The sequence below is a fragment of the Rhinoderma darwinii genome, chromosome 1, assembly GCF_050947455.1.
Source record: "Rhinoderma darwinii isolate aRhiDar2 chromosome 1, aRhiDar2.hap1, whole genome shotgun sequence".
Taxonomy (NCBI): Eukaryota; Metazoa; Chordata; class Amphibia; order Anura; family Rhinodermatidae; genus Rhinoderma; species Rhinoderma darwinii.
Window position 1 is genome coordinate 652441025 of NC_134687.1, and position 16343 is coordinate 652457367.

At 42.3% G+C, this 16343-nt stretch overlaps 1 protein-coding gene and 1 pseudogene across 1 annotated transcript in view; one reads left to right on the forward strand and one right to left on the reverse strand.

Annotated features, from left to right (window-relative positions):
- LOC142700497 (uncharacterized) overlaps positions 1–16343 on the forward strand; it is a 330989-nt pseudogene that overhangs the window by 97470 nt on the left and 217176 nt on the right.
- Positions 11582–16343, reverse strand: part of LOC142661124 (uncharacterized) — a 161198-nt gene continuing 156436 nt past the window's right edge. Inside the window, exon 8 of the mRNA XM_075838439.1 lies at positions 11582–12609. Within this exon, the coding sequence (XP_075694554.1) occupies positions 11651–12609 (959 nt within the window). The 3' untranslated portion in view covers positions 11582–11650. The remainder of the gene's footprint in view (positions 12610–16343) is intronic.

A 16343-nucleotide genomic window follows, 5' to 3' on the forward strand; every position in this document is an offset into this window, starting at 1 on the left:
ATAATTTAAAGAAATTGCAAACAGTTTTTTCTAAACAAAGAGAAATTTCCACCCAGTCCTTCCGAAAAAAAAAGATAATTTTGGCAAAAAAATAAATACGATGAGTGGGAGGAACACTCCCAATCCAAACCTGTAGGATTGTTTATCTTGCAGCTGCTGACACATAGCACAGCAGGTTTTTATGGTGTTTTGGGATATTAATCATAGATCAGAGCAAAATACCAAAAAGTCCCCATTCAAGAGTAAGAGAACAGTGCAGAAAAAGTGAACCCGAAACAAATTGTTGTATTCGTAACTAAAATGCAGTAATAGAGGGGCATGACCAAAAGCAATGCCGTAAATCTGCAAGTGGCGATTTATATTTTGGGCAAGAATGGTCAGAGGAATTCTACATGAGAAATCCCCTGTGAGGGGAGATGTAGGCTCTGTGGGCTATCTTAAATGTCTGGAGAAAAATCAGGGGTGATTGGTTGTTCTCACCTGATGACGTTGTGCTATAAGCTCAACGACCTGACATGTATATCTATATGAGGGGAGACGGCAGCCTGGAATCCGTATGAGGGCCTCCAGGGACGGACACAAATTTAGCTTTTCACAAACTTTGCTGCTTCAGTGTTTTTAGATGTTTTAGTCGGATGTTTCTATGGTAACTGAAGTACAATTCTAAGCATTTTATACGTTTTTAAACATTTATTGACAAATACATCAAGTTTATGTAAAGACTCGATATTTACAGCATTGACCCTTCTTTTTGAAGACTTGTGAAATTCGCCATGGCATGCTGGATATTTGCTTCCGGGCCAAATCATGACTGATGACAACCCATTGTTGTTCAACCCCAATTTCTATGATTTTGTTTGTCTGCCCGCTTTTTGAGGATTGACCAAAGGTTCTCAATGGGATTGAGATTTGAGAAGTTTACTGGCCATGGACCCAAAATTTTCATGTTTTGTTCACCGAGCCACTTAGTTATCACTTTTGCCTTGTAACATGGTTCTCCATCGTGCCGGTAAAAGCATTGCTCATCACCAAATTGCTCCTGGATGGTTGGGAGAAGTTGCTCTTGGAGGATGTTTAGATGCCATTTTTTATTCATGGATGTTTTATTAGGCAAAATTGTGTAAGCCCATTCCCTTGGATGAAAACCAACCCCAGACATGAATGGTCTCAGGATGCTATATGTTGGCATTGACACAGGACTCCTGGTAGCGCTTACCTTTTCTTCTCTGAAAAATCATTCTTTCAGATGTCCCAAACAGTCTGAATGGGGCTTCATCAGAGAAAATAACTTTACCCCAGTCCTCTGCAGTGCAATCCCTCTACTTCCTGCAGAATGTCAGTCTGTCCTTGATGTCTTTCTTGGAGAGAAGTGGCTTCTTTGCTGCCCTTCTTGACAGCCTCCAAAGGCCTTCGCCTCACTGTGCGTGCAGATGCACTGACTCCTGCCTGCTGCCATTCCTGAGCAAGCTTTGCACTGGTGTAGAACCGATCCCGTAGCTAAATCTTCTTTAGGAGACGGTCCTGGCACTTGCTGGACTTTTTGAGCACCATTCTTCACATGAATGCTACTATATACAAAAAAAAGGCGCAGCCACGGGGGCTAAATTTTCCCCTTTGCTTGCCAATTTATATGTAGCATGGTGGGAGGAATGCTTTCTATTCACTGACAGAAATCCTTTTGCTCTTGATTTAGTCTGGTATGGTCGTTACATTGATGATATGATTATCATCTGGTCCTCAGATGTGGCGACCATACCAAACTTAACCAACTACATTAAAGAGGCTCTGTCACCACATTATAAGTGCCCTATCTCCTACATAAGGAGATCGGCGCTATAATGTAGGTGACTGCAGTGCTTTTTATTTTAAAAAAACCGATCTATTTTCACCACTTTATTAGCGATTTTAGATTTATGCTAATGAGTTGCTTAATGCCCAAGTGGGCGTGTTTTTACTTTAGACCAAGTGGGCGTTGTACAGATACTGAAGTGTTTAGACAGTGAATAGACATTCCACGGGATGTCTATTCACAATCTCTGAACTTCGTTACTGTTTCTGTGGTAGTTACAGCAGAGCAAGCGTAATCTCGCGAGATTACGCTGCAGATGACAGGTTACAACGCTTGCTCTGCTGTAACTACCACAGAAACAGTAACGAAGTGCAGAGATTGTGAATAGACATCACGTGGAATGTCTATTCACTGTCTAAACACTCCAGTATTGGTAATGTGTTAGTATAAGCCAGCACATAGTGATCTAAAAGGATCCCTATGCGCTGACTAAATGAATGGAGAGGAGTGCATGACGCTGATTCGTCAGCGTCATACACTCCTCTGTACAACGCCCACTTGGTCTAAAATAAAAACACGCCCACTTGGGCATTAAGCAACTCATTAGCATAAATCTAAAATCGCTAATAAAGTGGTGAAAATAGATTGTTTTTTTAAATAAAAAGCATTACTGTCACCTACATTATAGCGCCGATCACCTTATGTAGGAGATAGGGCACTTATAATGTGATGACAGAGCCTCTTTAATAACAACCCATTCGGTTTGACTTTCACCTATGGCTGTAACTGCCAACAAATTACATTCCTAGACCTCACTTTGAGCTGTACCTCCAGTTTAGAGACTGTTCAGACTGGCACTTATCGCAAGCCTACTGTTGGTAATGCAATTTTGCATGGAAAATCTTGCCACCCAGAACATACCATTAAGGGTGTCCCGATGGGAGAAATACTTTGAGCAAAAAGAAACTGCTCGTCTGAACAGTCATATAGGGACCAAATTAATAAAATATGCAGTCGTTTAAAGGACCGAGGCTATCCTCAGTGGAAACCTAGATAGGGCCATTAATTTAGGTGAGGGCAGAAAACGTATTTATTGCACTGATTTATTACAAAGAAAATATACATATAAAAATGATAAAAATATACAATCTAAAGTGTACAAATACTTACCAGTCCTTTTTTCAGGATGAAGGTTTATGCCAGATACTAGAGCCAAGTTGTAAATTTTCTTCACGCAGAGCGCCTTCTTTGGGTACTATGCTCTGTAACGTCCGTGGCTGCGGGCTGTCAGCTCCAATGCCCTCCTGACAGCCACGAGTCGGCAAGCGCTGGCCCCAGCCTCCTCCTCAGGAGTCGCCAGCGCCCGCTTACACACACCTCAGCCGGATCCCGTAGGGTGCGCACGCACACTCACGCCCGCTCTTAAAGGTGCAGCGCGCGTACCGGACTTTTGATGAACTTTGACCCGTGAGTACCCTGGACTATAAGAGGGGTCCAGCCCCCTGCTTCTATGCCTAAGCGTTGTTGACGCCTAAGCGTTGTACCTGTTCCAGTTCCTGTTCCTTGCATTCCATACCAGCCTGGTCGAGCACTGTGCTGTGCCAAAGTCGTGTCGTGCTGAATTCCACGTCTGACCTGCTTCACCTCGCCTGACGTCTATCTGCTGCCTAGTCCAAGCCGAGCCTGCCCTGCTGCTGTGTGAGCTGCCACAGGTACCTATACGAACTATAGACATTCACCTGCACCCTGTTGGCCAGCTGCCATACCGCCAAGGCGGCACGGCCCAGTGGGTCCACAGACCTTTCGTGACATGCTCTCACCTAGTTTAACACAATTTTCATTCAAACAAAACACAAGGCTGTCGTTCAAAGGTTTTTACTCTTGTGGAGCAAATATATGTATGTGTTGCAACTATTAACAAGTAAGTTCGGCCATTGATGGAACAATACATAAAATAAAACAATTCATTAACTGCAACACACGATATGTAGTATACCAAATAAACTGTACACTCTGTGATTTATCCTACGTTGGGTGCACAAGTCGCCCCCTTAAGGTCAGAATTAGAGAACATCTCAATGGAGCCACTAATGCTTACGTTAGAAATCCTTCTAATGCATCTAAACACTTTAGTCATATGCATAGAGGGAATATCAGCAGCTTTCAGGAATTTAAAGGGTTAACAAACCAGTGCGAGGTGGTGATCATAGGAGAGCACTATTAAATCGTAAGGGATACTGGATTCTCATGTTGAATACTATAGTCCCCAATGGTCTTAATGTGAGAAATGATCTTATTATGAATTATTAATACTCTATAAAATTTCAGAAAAAGTACAAAAGTTACACTACCGTTCAAAAGTTTAGGGTCACTTAGAAATGTCCTTATTTTTTAAAGAAAAGCACAGTTTTTTCAATGAAGATAACATTAAATTAATCAGAAATACACTCTATACATTGTTAATGTGCTAAATGACTATTCTAGCTACAAACGTTTGGTTTTTAATGCAATATCTACATAGGTGTATAGAGGCCCATTTCCAGCAACCATCACTCCAGTGTTCTAATGGTACATTGTGTTTGCTAACTGTGTTAGAAGGCTAATGGATGATTAGAAAACACTTGAAAACCCCTGTGCAATTATGTTAGTACCGCTGTAAACGGTTTTGCTGTTTAGAGGAGCTATAAAACTGACCTTCCTTTGAGCTAGTTGAGAATCTGGAGCATTACATTTGTGGGTTCGATTAAACTCTCAAAATGGCTAGAAAAAGAGAGCTTTCATGTGAAACTCGACAGTCTATTCTTGTTCTTAGAAATTAAGGCTATTCCATGCGAGAAATTGCCAAGAAACTGAAGATTTCCTACAACGGTGTGTACTACTCCCTTCAGAGGACAGCACAAATAGGCTCTAACCAGAGTAGAAAGAGAGGTGGGATGCCCCGCTGCACAACTGAGCAACAAGACAAGTACATTAGAGTCCCTAGTTTGAGAAATAGACGCCTCACAGGTCCTCAACTGGCAGCTTCATTAAATAGTACACCCAAAACGCCAGTGTCAACGTCTACAGTGAAGAGGCGACTCCGGGATGCTGGCCTTCAGGGCAGAGTGGCAAAGAAAAAGCCATATATGAGACTGTCTAATAAAAGGAAAAGATTAATATGGGAAAAAGCACACAGAAGTTGGACAGAGGAAGATTGGAAAAAAGTGTTATGGACAGACAAATCGAAGTTTGAGGTGTTTGGATCACACAGAAGAACATTTGTGAGACGCAGAACAACTGAAAAGATGCTGGAAGGGTGCCTGACACCATCTGTCAAGCATGGTGGAGGTAATGTGATGGTCTGGGGTTGCTTTGGTGCTGGTAAAGTGGGAGATTTGTACAAGGTAAAAGGGATTTTGAATAAGGAAGGCTATCACTCCATTTTGCAACACCATGCCATACCCTGTGGACAGCGCTTGATTGGAGCCAATTTCATCCTACAAGAGGAAAATGACCCAAAGCACACCTCCAAATTATGCAAGAACTATTTAGGGAAGAAGCAGGCAGCTGGTATTCTATCTGTAATGGAGTGGCCAGCACAGTCACCAGATCTCAACCCCATAGAGCTGTTGTGGGAGCAGCTTGACCGTATGGGACGGAAGAAGTGCCCATCAAGCCAATCCAACTTGTGGGAGGGGCTTCTGGAAGCATGGGGTGAAATTTCTCCCGATTACCTCAGCAAATTAACTGCTAGAATGCCAAAGGTCTGCAATGCTGTAATTTCTGCAAATGGAGCATTCTTTGACGAAAGCAAAGTTTAAAGGAGAAAATTATTATTTCAAATAAAAATCTTTATTTCTAACCTTGTCAATGTCTTGACTATATTTTCTAGTCATTTTGCAACTCATTTGATAAATATAAGTGTACGTTTTCATGGAAAACACAAAATTGTCTGGGTGACCCCAAACTTTTGAACGGTAGTGTATATATATATATTTTTATATTTTTGTATGGTTCATGTGCCATCCACTTTCTGATTATTGTATACACCTGATTAAAGTGGGTAGTTTTCTTTTCTGGCTACTATTTCAGCCACACACTCTCACTCCCTCCCCTATCTATGAGTAATGGCTCTTGAGAGCTAGAAACGCGTCAGAGGGGACTGACGCGTTATGTAATTTGTCCACTTCAAGCCGTTTAGTTTTTCCGCAGGCTATTTAAATAAAGGAGATTTATTTTCAAATTCCACAAGGAGTGCTGATCTTTTCTGCCTGAATATTGTTCCTGTAGCATGGAGATCGCTGTTTTCTTCGTGCACCTGGGAAGGTGAGCTGACATTTGAGTCGTATTTTGTAATGATATAATTTTCGCTACATACTGACTTGTGATTGGCTACAGGGGTCACATGACGCCTTCTTTTTTTATATGTGTAACCTGCAGCGTTGCTGTGAACACGCGGTGGAGCCGCAGGGGATTCTGGAAACAAATGCGCAGAGAATCCGCAGTATAAATCCGATATCCTGCATGTTTATCATCCGCACCGCATGTGGGTTAACACCACCAGGCCAGTTTCTGTTTTTATTTTTCCCTCTCCGTGTAATGATAGGGGTAGGGAAACGGACAAGTGAGCCCTAATCTACCCGCCACTCTGTCCCTGCCTACTTGCAACGACCCGCCCTAGGCGACGGGGTACAACTGGGCGGCGGTCCCTATGCTCAGTAAGTGCACGAGACAAACAGACAAGGGTACACAAAGCTAAGGGAAATGGGGCAGTTGCCCACGGCAACACTGTGAGCAACAAGAGAGGTGAACGAGCCGAGTAAAACCAGGAGTGTACGAGGTACCAAACGCAGAGCAGGAGAGTAGTCAGTAAGCCAGGGTCAATATGGAGCAGGATCAAACAGTCAGAAGCTGTAGCTGGGCCAGGAAACCACACGAGAAGAATCACAAGCACGGAGGAACAGGAAAGGCAGGTATAAATAGACAGAGGGCGGGAGCTAGCTGAGTCTGGCCAGGCTGCGATAGGCTCTCCCACTCCTAAGCCTGCCAGCCTGAGTGGTGGAAGCTGGAGTCAGTCTCAGAGACATAGACTCAGGTGAAGACTGATTACCTATGGGAGTTAACCCCGAAGCTGTGCCTGGCAGATCCTTTACACTCCGTCTTCTCAGAGACAGAACTTTTTTTTTCTGTCAGAGCTGCGTGATGAGTTGAAATGTCTTACAGTATATATTAATATAAAAAAAAAGGAAAATATTGCCTACAAAGGTGTACATAGTCTTTGAAGGAAAGGTGTCATAAACATATTTTTATGTGTTTTTTTTTATTTATTTTAATATTATCTTTAGTTTATTTATTTTTTCAAAGTAGTTTTCTTTATTAACTCATTTTTATGGGTGCTGCCATGTTTGATTTCATCTTCGTATGTGTCTTTTAACGACACATACACAGATGCAATATGGCATGTACAGGGCATAGGAGGTGGGTCGGCTCCCGACCCTAAGCTTCTGCCATTCTAACTCTGAATTGCGCATTCTCTGTGACATGCGAAGTTCACAGCAACCTGTGCAGAAGCTGGTTTGTAGGGGGAAAGCTGGTTACTGCTGAGCGGGTGTGCGCACAGGGTGCTGGTGGGCGGTGCGTGTGGGGGCATGCAGAGTGCTTCTGGGGGAGTTTGCGCGTGGTGGGGCTGTGCATGGGGGGTGCGTGCAAGCTGCTTGTGGAGGGGCTGTGCATGTGGTGGGTGCGTGCAGGGGTGTCTATGGGGGGTGCTTTTGAATGGGCTTGTGTGGTTTGCGGGGTGCGTGTGAGAGGGTTTGTGTATGTGAGGGGATTGGCGGAACGTCTGCATGTGTGGGGGAGGTTTGTGGGGGGGGAGATCCATGATGCGCCAGAATTATTTATAACTATTAATATTTGTGGCTCATCACTAGGTCCCATGCTCCACAATAGAAGCTACAGTTCTTTAACCTCTAGTTTCTTTTGCGGTGCAGGGGAGAAGACAGAAGCCGCTTTAGGTTAGTATAAGTATTTATATTTTTAATATTACTAACTTTATTTTTTTTGTAGATTCCGCTGGACCTATTGGACTACGTCATAGATTCGGTGGACTAATGCGATGATCTGCGTGTTGTTTTATAAACTAAAATGGTTAGCGAGGATTGTGTGGGGGAGTTTTTTATTTCAATAAAAATATTTTCTTATATCTGTGTTATTTTTAATACTTTATTAGCGCCTTAGTAATTGCAGTTGTCTGTTTGATGACGTCCATTACTAAGGCAGGGCTTAATGTTAGCCAGAGCAAAGGCTCGCAGTAAACCCCACTTTACCCGCCGCCTCCGGGGGTGCCGGGAAAAGCCAGGTACAATCCAATACTTGACCGTCTGTTGCGATGGACAGGTGCTAGGACGGCCGCATGCTGGTTTCATGAGGCTGGGAAGGGTCAAAAACCGTGGCCCATCCCACCCTGGTAATGCTAGGCTGCTGCTATGTTGTATCTGGCTGATAATAAAAAAAAACAGGGGGGACCCCACATCGTTTTTTTTTAAAAAAATGACGTGGGGTCCCCCCACATTTTTATAACCAGCCAGATACAACACAACAGCAGGGTAGCATTACCAAGGTGGGAAAGGCCACGGTTTTTGTTTTTTACTGGCTAACACTAAGCCCCGCCTTAGTAATGGACGTCGTCAAACAGACCACTGCATTATCAAGGCGCTAATAAAGTATTAAAAAAATACAGAGGCATAAGAAAATATTTTTATTGAAATAAAAACTCCCCCACACAATCCTCACTAACCATTTTATTTCTAAAAAACCCAGAACATCGCAGTAGTCCACAAAATCTACGACAATAGGTCCAGTTGAACCTGCAAAAAACTTAAAGTTAGGCCTCATTTACACGAACATATTATACGCGCGTGCGACGCGCGTGCTTTGCACGCATGTCGTACGCACCTATATTAGTCAATGGGGCTGTTTAGACGATGCGTGAATTGCGCTCAGCGCGTGTGCGCAGAAAAAAACTCACGACATGTTCTATAATCGTGCGTTTTTCGCGCACTCACGCACCCATTGAAGTCAATGGGTGCGTGAAAACCACGCATGCCGCACGGAAGCACTTCCGTGCGAACTGCGTGATTCGCGCAAGAGCTGTCAAACTCCTGAATGTAAACAGAAAAGCACCACGTGCTTTTCTGTTTACAAACATCCAAACGGAGTGTCAAATTCGAGATGAGCGCACCGAACTTCACCGGGTTCGGCCAAACTCGTTTTGACCGAAACCGGTAAAAAATGTTCGGGTACGCGACGTCAGGAGACAGTCACTGTCCACGGTGCTGAAAGCGTTAAACTGGTTCAGCACCATGGACAGTGACTTCCGCTCCGAAAATCCATGAACCTGTAAAAAAAAAAAGACGTTCTGACTTACCGATAACTCCGGTCCGACCTCCCGGGATGACAGTTCAGTCCAAATGACAGCTGCAGCCAATCACAGGCCAAGCACAGGCTGCAGCCAATCACAGGCCAAGCACAGGCTGCAGCCAATCACAGGCTGCAGCGGTCTCATGGACTGCGGCGTCATCCTGGGAGGTGGGGCCGGATGACAAGAGAGGGACGCGTCACTAAGGCAACGGCCGGGAGCCCGGACTGGGGGAAGCAGGAAGTTCTTGGTAAGTATGAAAGTCTTTTTATATTCACAGGTTGGTGTATATTGTGTTCGGCATTCACTGTCGAGGGTGCTGAAAGAGTTACTGCCGATCAGTTAGCTCTTTCAGCACCTTGGACAGTGACGGGCGTCGACTAGCCTCATCTCTATGATGGCGGCTGCGCGAAAATCACGCAGCCGCGCATCATACACGGATGACACACGGAGCTGTCAAATGCCTTTTGCGCGTTTAAAATGCAACAAGGCTGCGTATACGCAGTGCATACGCCATACAAACGTGCGCAAAACGCAGCGTTTTTTGCGCGCGCAAAACGCACACGCTCGTGTAAATGAGGCCTTAAGCCTCAAGCACACTTCAGTGAAACGCTTCAGTGTGCTATCCATTTTTTTTTTTGTTAACAGATAACAGCACACTGACCCATTAATTTCTATGGGGCCATGCACACTTCCCGTTTTTTTAACGCAACCGTGTGGCCGTTCCTACAAAAATAGAAAATATCCTATTCCTTTCCTTTTTTTTGCGGAACAGTCTCGGCCATTCCATTCATTTGGTCCATTGAAACAACGGACCGCACACGGAAGCCATACATGTACATGTTTCACGGATCCATGATTTGCGGCCGCACGACGAGCATCGGATGTGTGCATGAGGCCTTAGTATTATGAAAAATAGAAATACTTATACTCACCTACAGCAGATTTATCCTTGTAAATTAGGGTCCAACGAAAATGAATTCCCTTAGGGCATGTTCACACGACGCTTCTTGTGAAGCAGTTTTTAAATTATAGGGATTCTGATAAATTTTTTGAGTTGTTTTTTGCATGTTTTGTGTGCGCTTTTTGCAAGTTTCTGGGAGTGTAGTTAGGACCCCCACTGACTCTGGGAACATTTGGCGCATTTTATGCACCAAATTATTGATTCAACGCTTCTTTTTTACGCAACGCGTTTTGAATGTTTGTTATGTACTAACAGCTCACTTTCCCATTGATGTAAATGGGAAGCTTAATCAAGTGTTTGACGCTTATTTTGCATGTTTTTTTTACGCATTTTGTGTGCGCTTTTTGCAAGGTTTTTTTTAGCATAATTAGGACTCCCATTGACTATGGGAACATTTGGAGTGTTTTACGTGCCAAAGAATTGACTCGACACTTCTTTAGTTACACAACGTGTTTTTTTAAAAACGCTTGTGTAAAAAAGTGCGTTGTATGTACTAATGGTGCATTTACCATTTATGTAAATGAAAAGCATTATCAAGTATTTTTCACACATAAAATTCGCCCAAGAATGCGTCAAATACACGCCGTGTAAATCTGTCAACTGAAAAGTCATGCACCACAGGGTCTCCCTCTTCATTTTCATAATTCCTAGGGCTTGTCCACATGTATTTTCCCTCCGGAATTGCGGATGGGAAAAACGCAGCAGAATGCAGTAGCACCAAAGTGGGTGAGATTTAACAAATTTCATCCGCGCGCTGCGTAAAAAATTCAGAGCAGAAATTGACCTGCAGGGCGTGTTTTTCGTACTGCAGCATGTCAATTCCTGCTGCAGAAACTGGACTGAATTGCTGTGTTTTTCAGAGGTGATGTCACCATCTCCCACCATTGTGAAAAACGCAGCAAAATATGAAGCATTTTCTGCAGTAAAACATGCAGGAAATGGTGCATTTTTTTCCGCAGCAGAATGTCTGCTACTTTCAACGGAATTGCTACAGAAATTTTCTGCAGCAATTCCGTTACGTGTGGCCAAGCACTTAGCTTTTTGGTGTGTCCTACGGCTTCTGCCCGCTACTATTTGTACAATCTCTTCAAAAATGGGAGCTGGACAATGCTTAGCAATTTGAAGACACCTTTTCCTGGCTTGCAGCCAAAAATAGGAAGGGGGTTAGTCTCCCTCCCACATTTACAGCAGCTGTAAGTCAGGTTGCTTTGCCTGATTCACCTTGCTGTAATTCTTGGAAGTGCTCCCTCTGGTGTCCAACATAGGAAGACATATCAAATTATTATTACATTTTTAATATTTCCCAACTTGTGGAAGAAAAAAAATACACAAAAAAACCTCAAAAAAATATAATAAAAATAAGTAACTTACATAAAACATTTTTTTTTTTGCTATTATAGCATTTTACATATTCTAAACGAAAATATGGTTTCTTCCCTACGTGAATTTCCTGAGATCCAAATTTTGATATCTCTGTAAAACATCTTCCATATAAAAAAATTCAAAATGGCTTCTTCCCTGTGTGACTTCTCTGATGAGCCCTAAGCTCGCCTTTAGTAGTTAAACATTTCCCACATTCTGAACACGAATACGGCTCCTTTCCTGTGTGATTTCTCTCATGTTTAACAAGATCTGATTTTTGTGTAAAACATTTCCGACATTCTGAACATGAATACGGCTTCTCCCCAGTGTGACTTCTCTCATGTATAACAAGACCTGATTTTTGTGTAAACCATTTCCCACATTCTGGACATGAATATGGCTTCTCTCCTGTGTGAATTCTCTCATGTCTAACAAGACTTGAATAATCTGTGAAACATTTCCCACATTCTGAACATGAATACGGCTTCTCTCCTGTGTGAGTTCTCTCATGTCTAACAAGACATGATTTATCTGTAAAACATTTCCCACATTCTGAACATGAATACGGCTTCTCTCCTGTGTGACTTCTCTCATGTATAACAAGATTTGATTTAGCTGTAAAACATTTTGCACATTCTGAACATGAATACGGCTTCTCTCCCGTGTGACTTCTCTCATGTGTAACAAGATGTGATTTATCTATAAAACATTTCCCACATTCTGAACATGAATATGGCTTCTCTCCGGTGTGACTTCTCTCATGTGTAACAAGAGTTGATTTATCTATAAAACATTTCCCACATTCTGAACATGAATACGGCTTCTCGCCTGTATGACTTCTCTCATGTGTAACAAGATTTGAATTATCTGTAAAACATTTCCCACATTCTGAACATAAATATGGTTTCTCTCCTGTGTGTATTCTCTCATGTTTAACAAGACCTGATTTTTGTGTGAAACATTTCCCACATTCTGAACATGAATACGGCTTCACGCCTGTGTGACTTCTCTCATGTGTAACAAGATTTGAATTATCTGTAAAACATTTCCCACATTCTGAACATGAATATGGCTTCTCTCCTGTGTGTATTCTCTCATGTTTAACAAGACCTGATTTTTGTGTGAAACATTTCCCACATTCTGAACATGAATACGGCTTCTCCTCTGTGTGAATTCTTCTGTTTGTAAAAATACCTGAGATTTTTGTGAACTGTTGACCACATTGAAATCCTTCACCCCCTTTCTGATCTGTACTTGTGGTAACAATCTGTGATTGGTCAGGAGAAGGTTCCTCATGATTAGAGAAATTATATGATAGATCTTTACTGTGAAGTCCTGGATGTACATTAAGGGTAATGAGGTTTTCTCCTGAAGACTGCTGCATGATTTCTTCATCTTCTATTTTATAATTTATCGATACCATGAAGTTTCCCTCAGACTTCTTACTGGGATTTTCTGTTAGGATTAAAAATGTATTTTGTGATTTTGTTTCAAAACAAAAGTTGACAAATTTATCACATTCATATTAGGCTGGAAACACACATGCAGCGTTTTAAACCAAAGCCAGAAGTGGATCAAACAGGAAGGAGAAGTTAAGTCATGCCTTTTAAATCTACTGCTGGTTTCAGCTAAAATACCTGCCCTAAAAACTGTGTGTGTGATTCAAGCCTTAAAACGCTTTGTATAACACCTTAAAATACATTGATGACAAAGTCCAGGATTCTGGTCTATACCCAGTCCTCTACTTTTATTACATAAAGCTTAAATTAATAGAATTAAAAAAGAAAAAAAGATGAACCTTGTCTGTCCCCTGCCAACAAATATGGTCCTTTAATACTAATTAGACATACAACTTCTTTACGACAGCCATGCGGCTACATACGTTCCAACTGCCAAAGCCCCGTGCAGTTGTGTCGTCTATAAACATTGACAGTCTGGAACGGGGTTTAATGTGTGCAGTGTTGCTTCAGTGTGAGCAGCTGTGCCCTTTCCTGTCTACCGGCTCTCTTCACAAGTGTCATCAACTCTCTCCCTTCATCAAACAACCATGTGTTTGATCACTGTTAGGGGGATTAGAAGTACAGCACTGCACACACTGAAGCAGTTCTGCACTTTCCTGTCTGCCGGCTCTCTCCCCAATGGAGTCTCCGGCCAAAGCTCTGGCAGGTGGACTCCTGTCTTGGGAAAGCCATTGACGTCACTGTCCATATATGGACAGTGACATTAGGTGCTTTGAGACTCCCACAATACCCCTTCCTGTAGATAGTGCCTGTGTATTACCCCATTATCCCTGTATATAACCCCCATCATCCCTGTGTATTACCCCCATCATCCATGCATATAAACCCCATCATCCCAGTGTATTACCCCATTATCCCTGTGTATTACCCCCAACATCCTATACAGGGATGAAGGTGGTTATATACAGGGATAATGGGGGTTATATACAGCGTTGATGAGGGTTATACACAGGGATGTTGACCTCATCATTCCTGTATATAACTCCATCATCCCTGTGAATAAACCCCATCATCACTGTATTTATATTACCCCCATCATCCCTATATTTATATAACCCCTGTAATAACTGTATATTTCATAGGGGCAGGGGTCAACCCAGCGACCCGGTCATTACATAAAGTGAAAGGGATCAGTATCAGAAATTGAATCTGAAAGGAGGAGGGGGTGTGGGCGATGAAAGGAGACGGCAGGCAGTGCGGGAACTCCAACAGAGAGGAGGAGGGGGTGTGTACTAGCAGAGACAACATTCCCTGTCTTTGCTCAGCCAGCGCTTCCGGCAGAGCAGAGCCATGTCACGTTATCAACTAGGTTTTACAGGCAGTGGGTTGGGCGGATGTTTTATGAGCTCTTCAGAGCTCTGCCTCTGGTCCCACTGCCTGTAAACCTAGTTGATGACGCTCCGTGCCTCTGCTCTACCGGAAGTGCTGGCTGAGCATAGACAGGGAACATCAGAGGGGATGATTGAAATAGAAAAATTAGGACCATCGGCGCTGCTAAGTGGAAGTGAACAATATGGAGATTTAGGCAAACATCTAGATAAAAGACTTTATTGTCAAACAGGCTACGCGTTTCAACACCGAACCGGTGTCTTCCTCAGGCCAATACAGACTGTGCGGTTACAGCCTATTTATACACACCAAAAGGCAAAGAAAAGACCGCCAGAACAAACAGGTTAAAGGTCACGGGAATAACGAAACTATAAATCTCAACGAAAGTATACATTTGCGATGATCAAATAGATTTAAAACATACGAAAATAATAATGGTGGTAATTTGAATGGACTTCAAAAATTACAAATATGTATCAGTTGTGCCAAATATGCCTCGTTGCGCAGCAAAGGTAAAAATGTAACCAAACAGATTATTATGCATCAATATTGTGGATATTCATTAAAGAGCAATAGAACAGTCGATTTGTCAAGTACAGATGTATGTTTTTTCTAAAGAAAGAGGATATTAAAATGAAATGAAAAATGAAAAAACCGCTGAGACAAGCGTCACTGGTTGTCAGAGCGACAGACAAACTACGGCAGCCGAGGAGGGACAAAAACCAACGTTGGACCGCATAATGAACCGCACAATACAGCGGAGCTAGCAGTGGACGGACGGAGAAGCACTGAGATGTTACGAACAGTAAGTAATAGCAAATAAATGATAATTTAAATGCTAATAGATTAAAAATTACCCAAAATACAACTCATGTATAAAAGACCATAGGGTGTGACATGGATAGACATAATTCCAGATTTAAACAATGAAATGGCCGTGATTAACATTAATCACTGACCAGATATGTAAATGTCCTAATAGATATTATATATATATATATATATATATATATATATAAAATTATGTATATAAAAAATTAAATAGGAAACAATTCCATTGCAAAATAAAAGCATGGAGTGACCGTAATTATCATTTTTATTCCAATGAAGATTCTGTAAGGTCATTTAGACCATTCGGATGTAAGGTTCCCAGTTTATAGATCCAGAAGTTCTCCCTCTGCTTAAGCCTGATAAATCTATCTGGTATATCTGATGGTATTTGCTCAATTGGAGTGACCATAATGTCCACAAATTTGCAATTGTGTTTAAAAGTACAGTGCTGTGACACACTCTGTTTCATGAATCCCTTACTAACATTAAACCTATGCTTATTAATACGGTTCCTTAATGTTTGTGTAGTGCAACCCACATATTGAAGGTCGCATGTACACTGTAATAAATAAATGACAAAGGAACTCCCGCAATTGAGGAAATTTCTTATCGGGAAACTTTCACCCGTTACTGTGGAGTGATACTCCATACATTTGTTGGAAATATTATTGCAACAGAGGCACCTGTTTTGACCACAACGAAACGAGCCTTTTAGGTCTGTTGCTAGACCATGATTTTTCTTTTTTATATTGCACATTTTACTAGGGGCTATTAAATTCTTAATTGTTTTAGCACGTCTAAACGTAATGTTTGGTTTATCAGGAATCAAGGGTTTTAAAAAAGGGTCATTTGCCTGATAAACCAAACATTACGTTTAGACGTGCTAAACCCCACGTTTAAAGCCCCACTCCTCAGGTTCTGAGAGCCAGCGGGTGGGTATAATTATGTACCGGCTCCAGGAAGGGCCCCAAGAATGGGCCTTCTCCTTGGCTCCTGACGCCCCTGAACTTTCCTCCGTTGATCTTTTCTTTTCTGCTCTCGGACTCATCTATGACGAGACTGACAGGACTGCCTTTGCCGAGAGTCAGCTGGTGACCTTACGTCAGGGTAAGAGACCTGTTGAGGAGTATTGTTCTGACTTTAGGAAGTGGT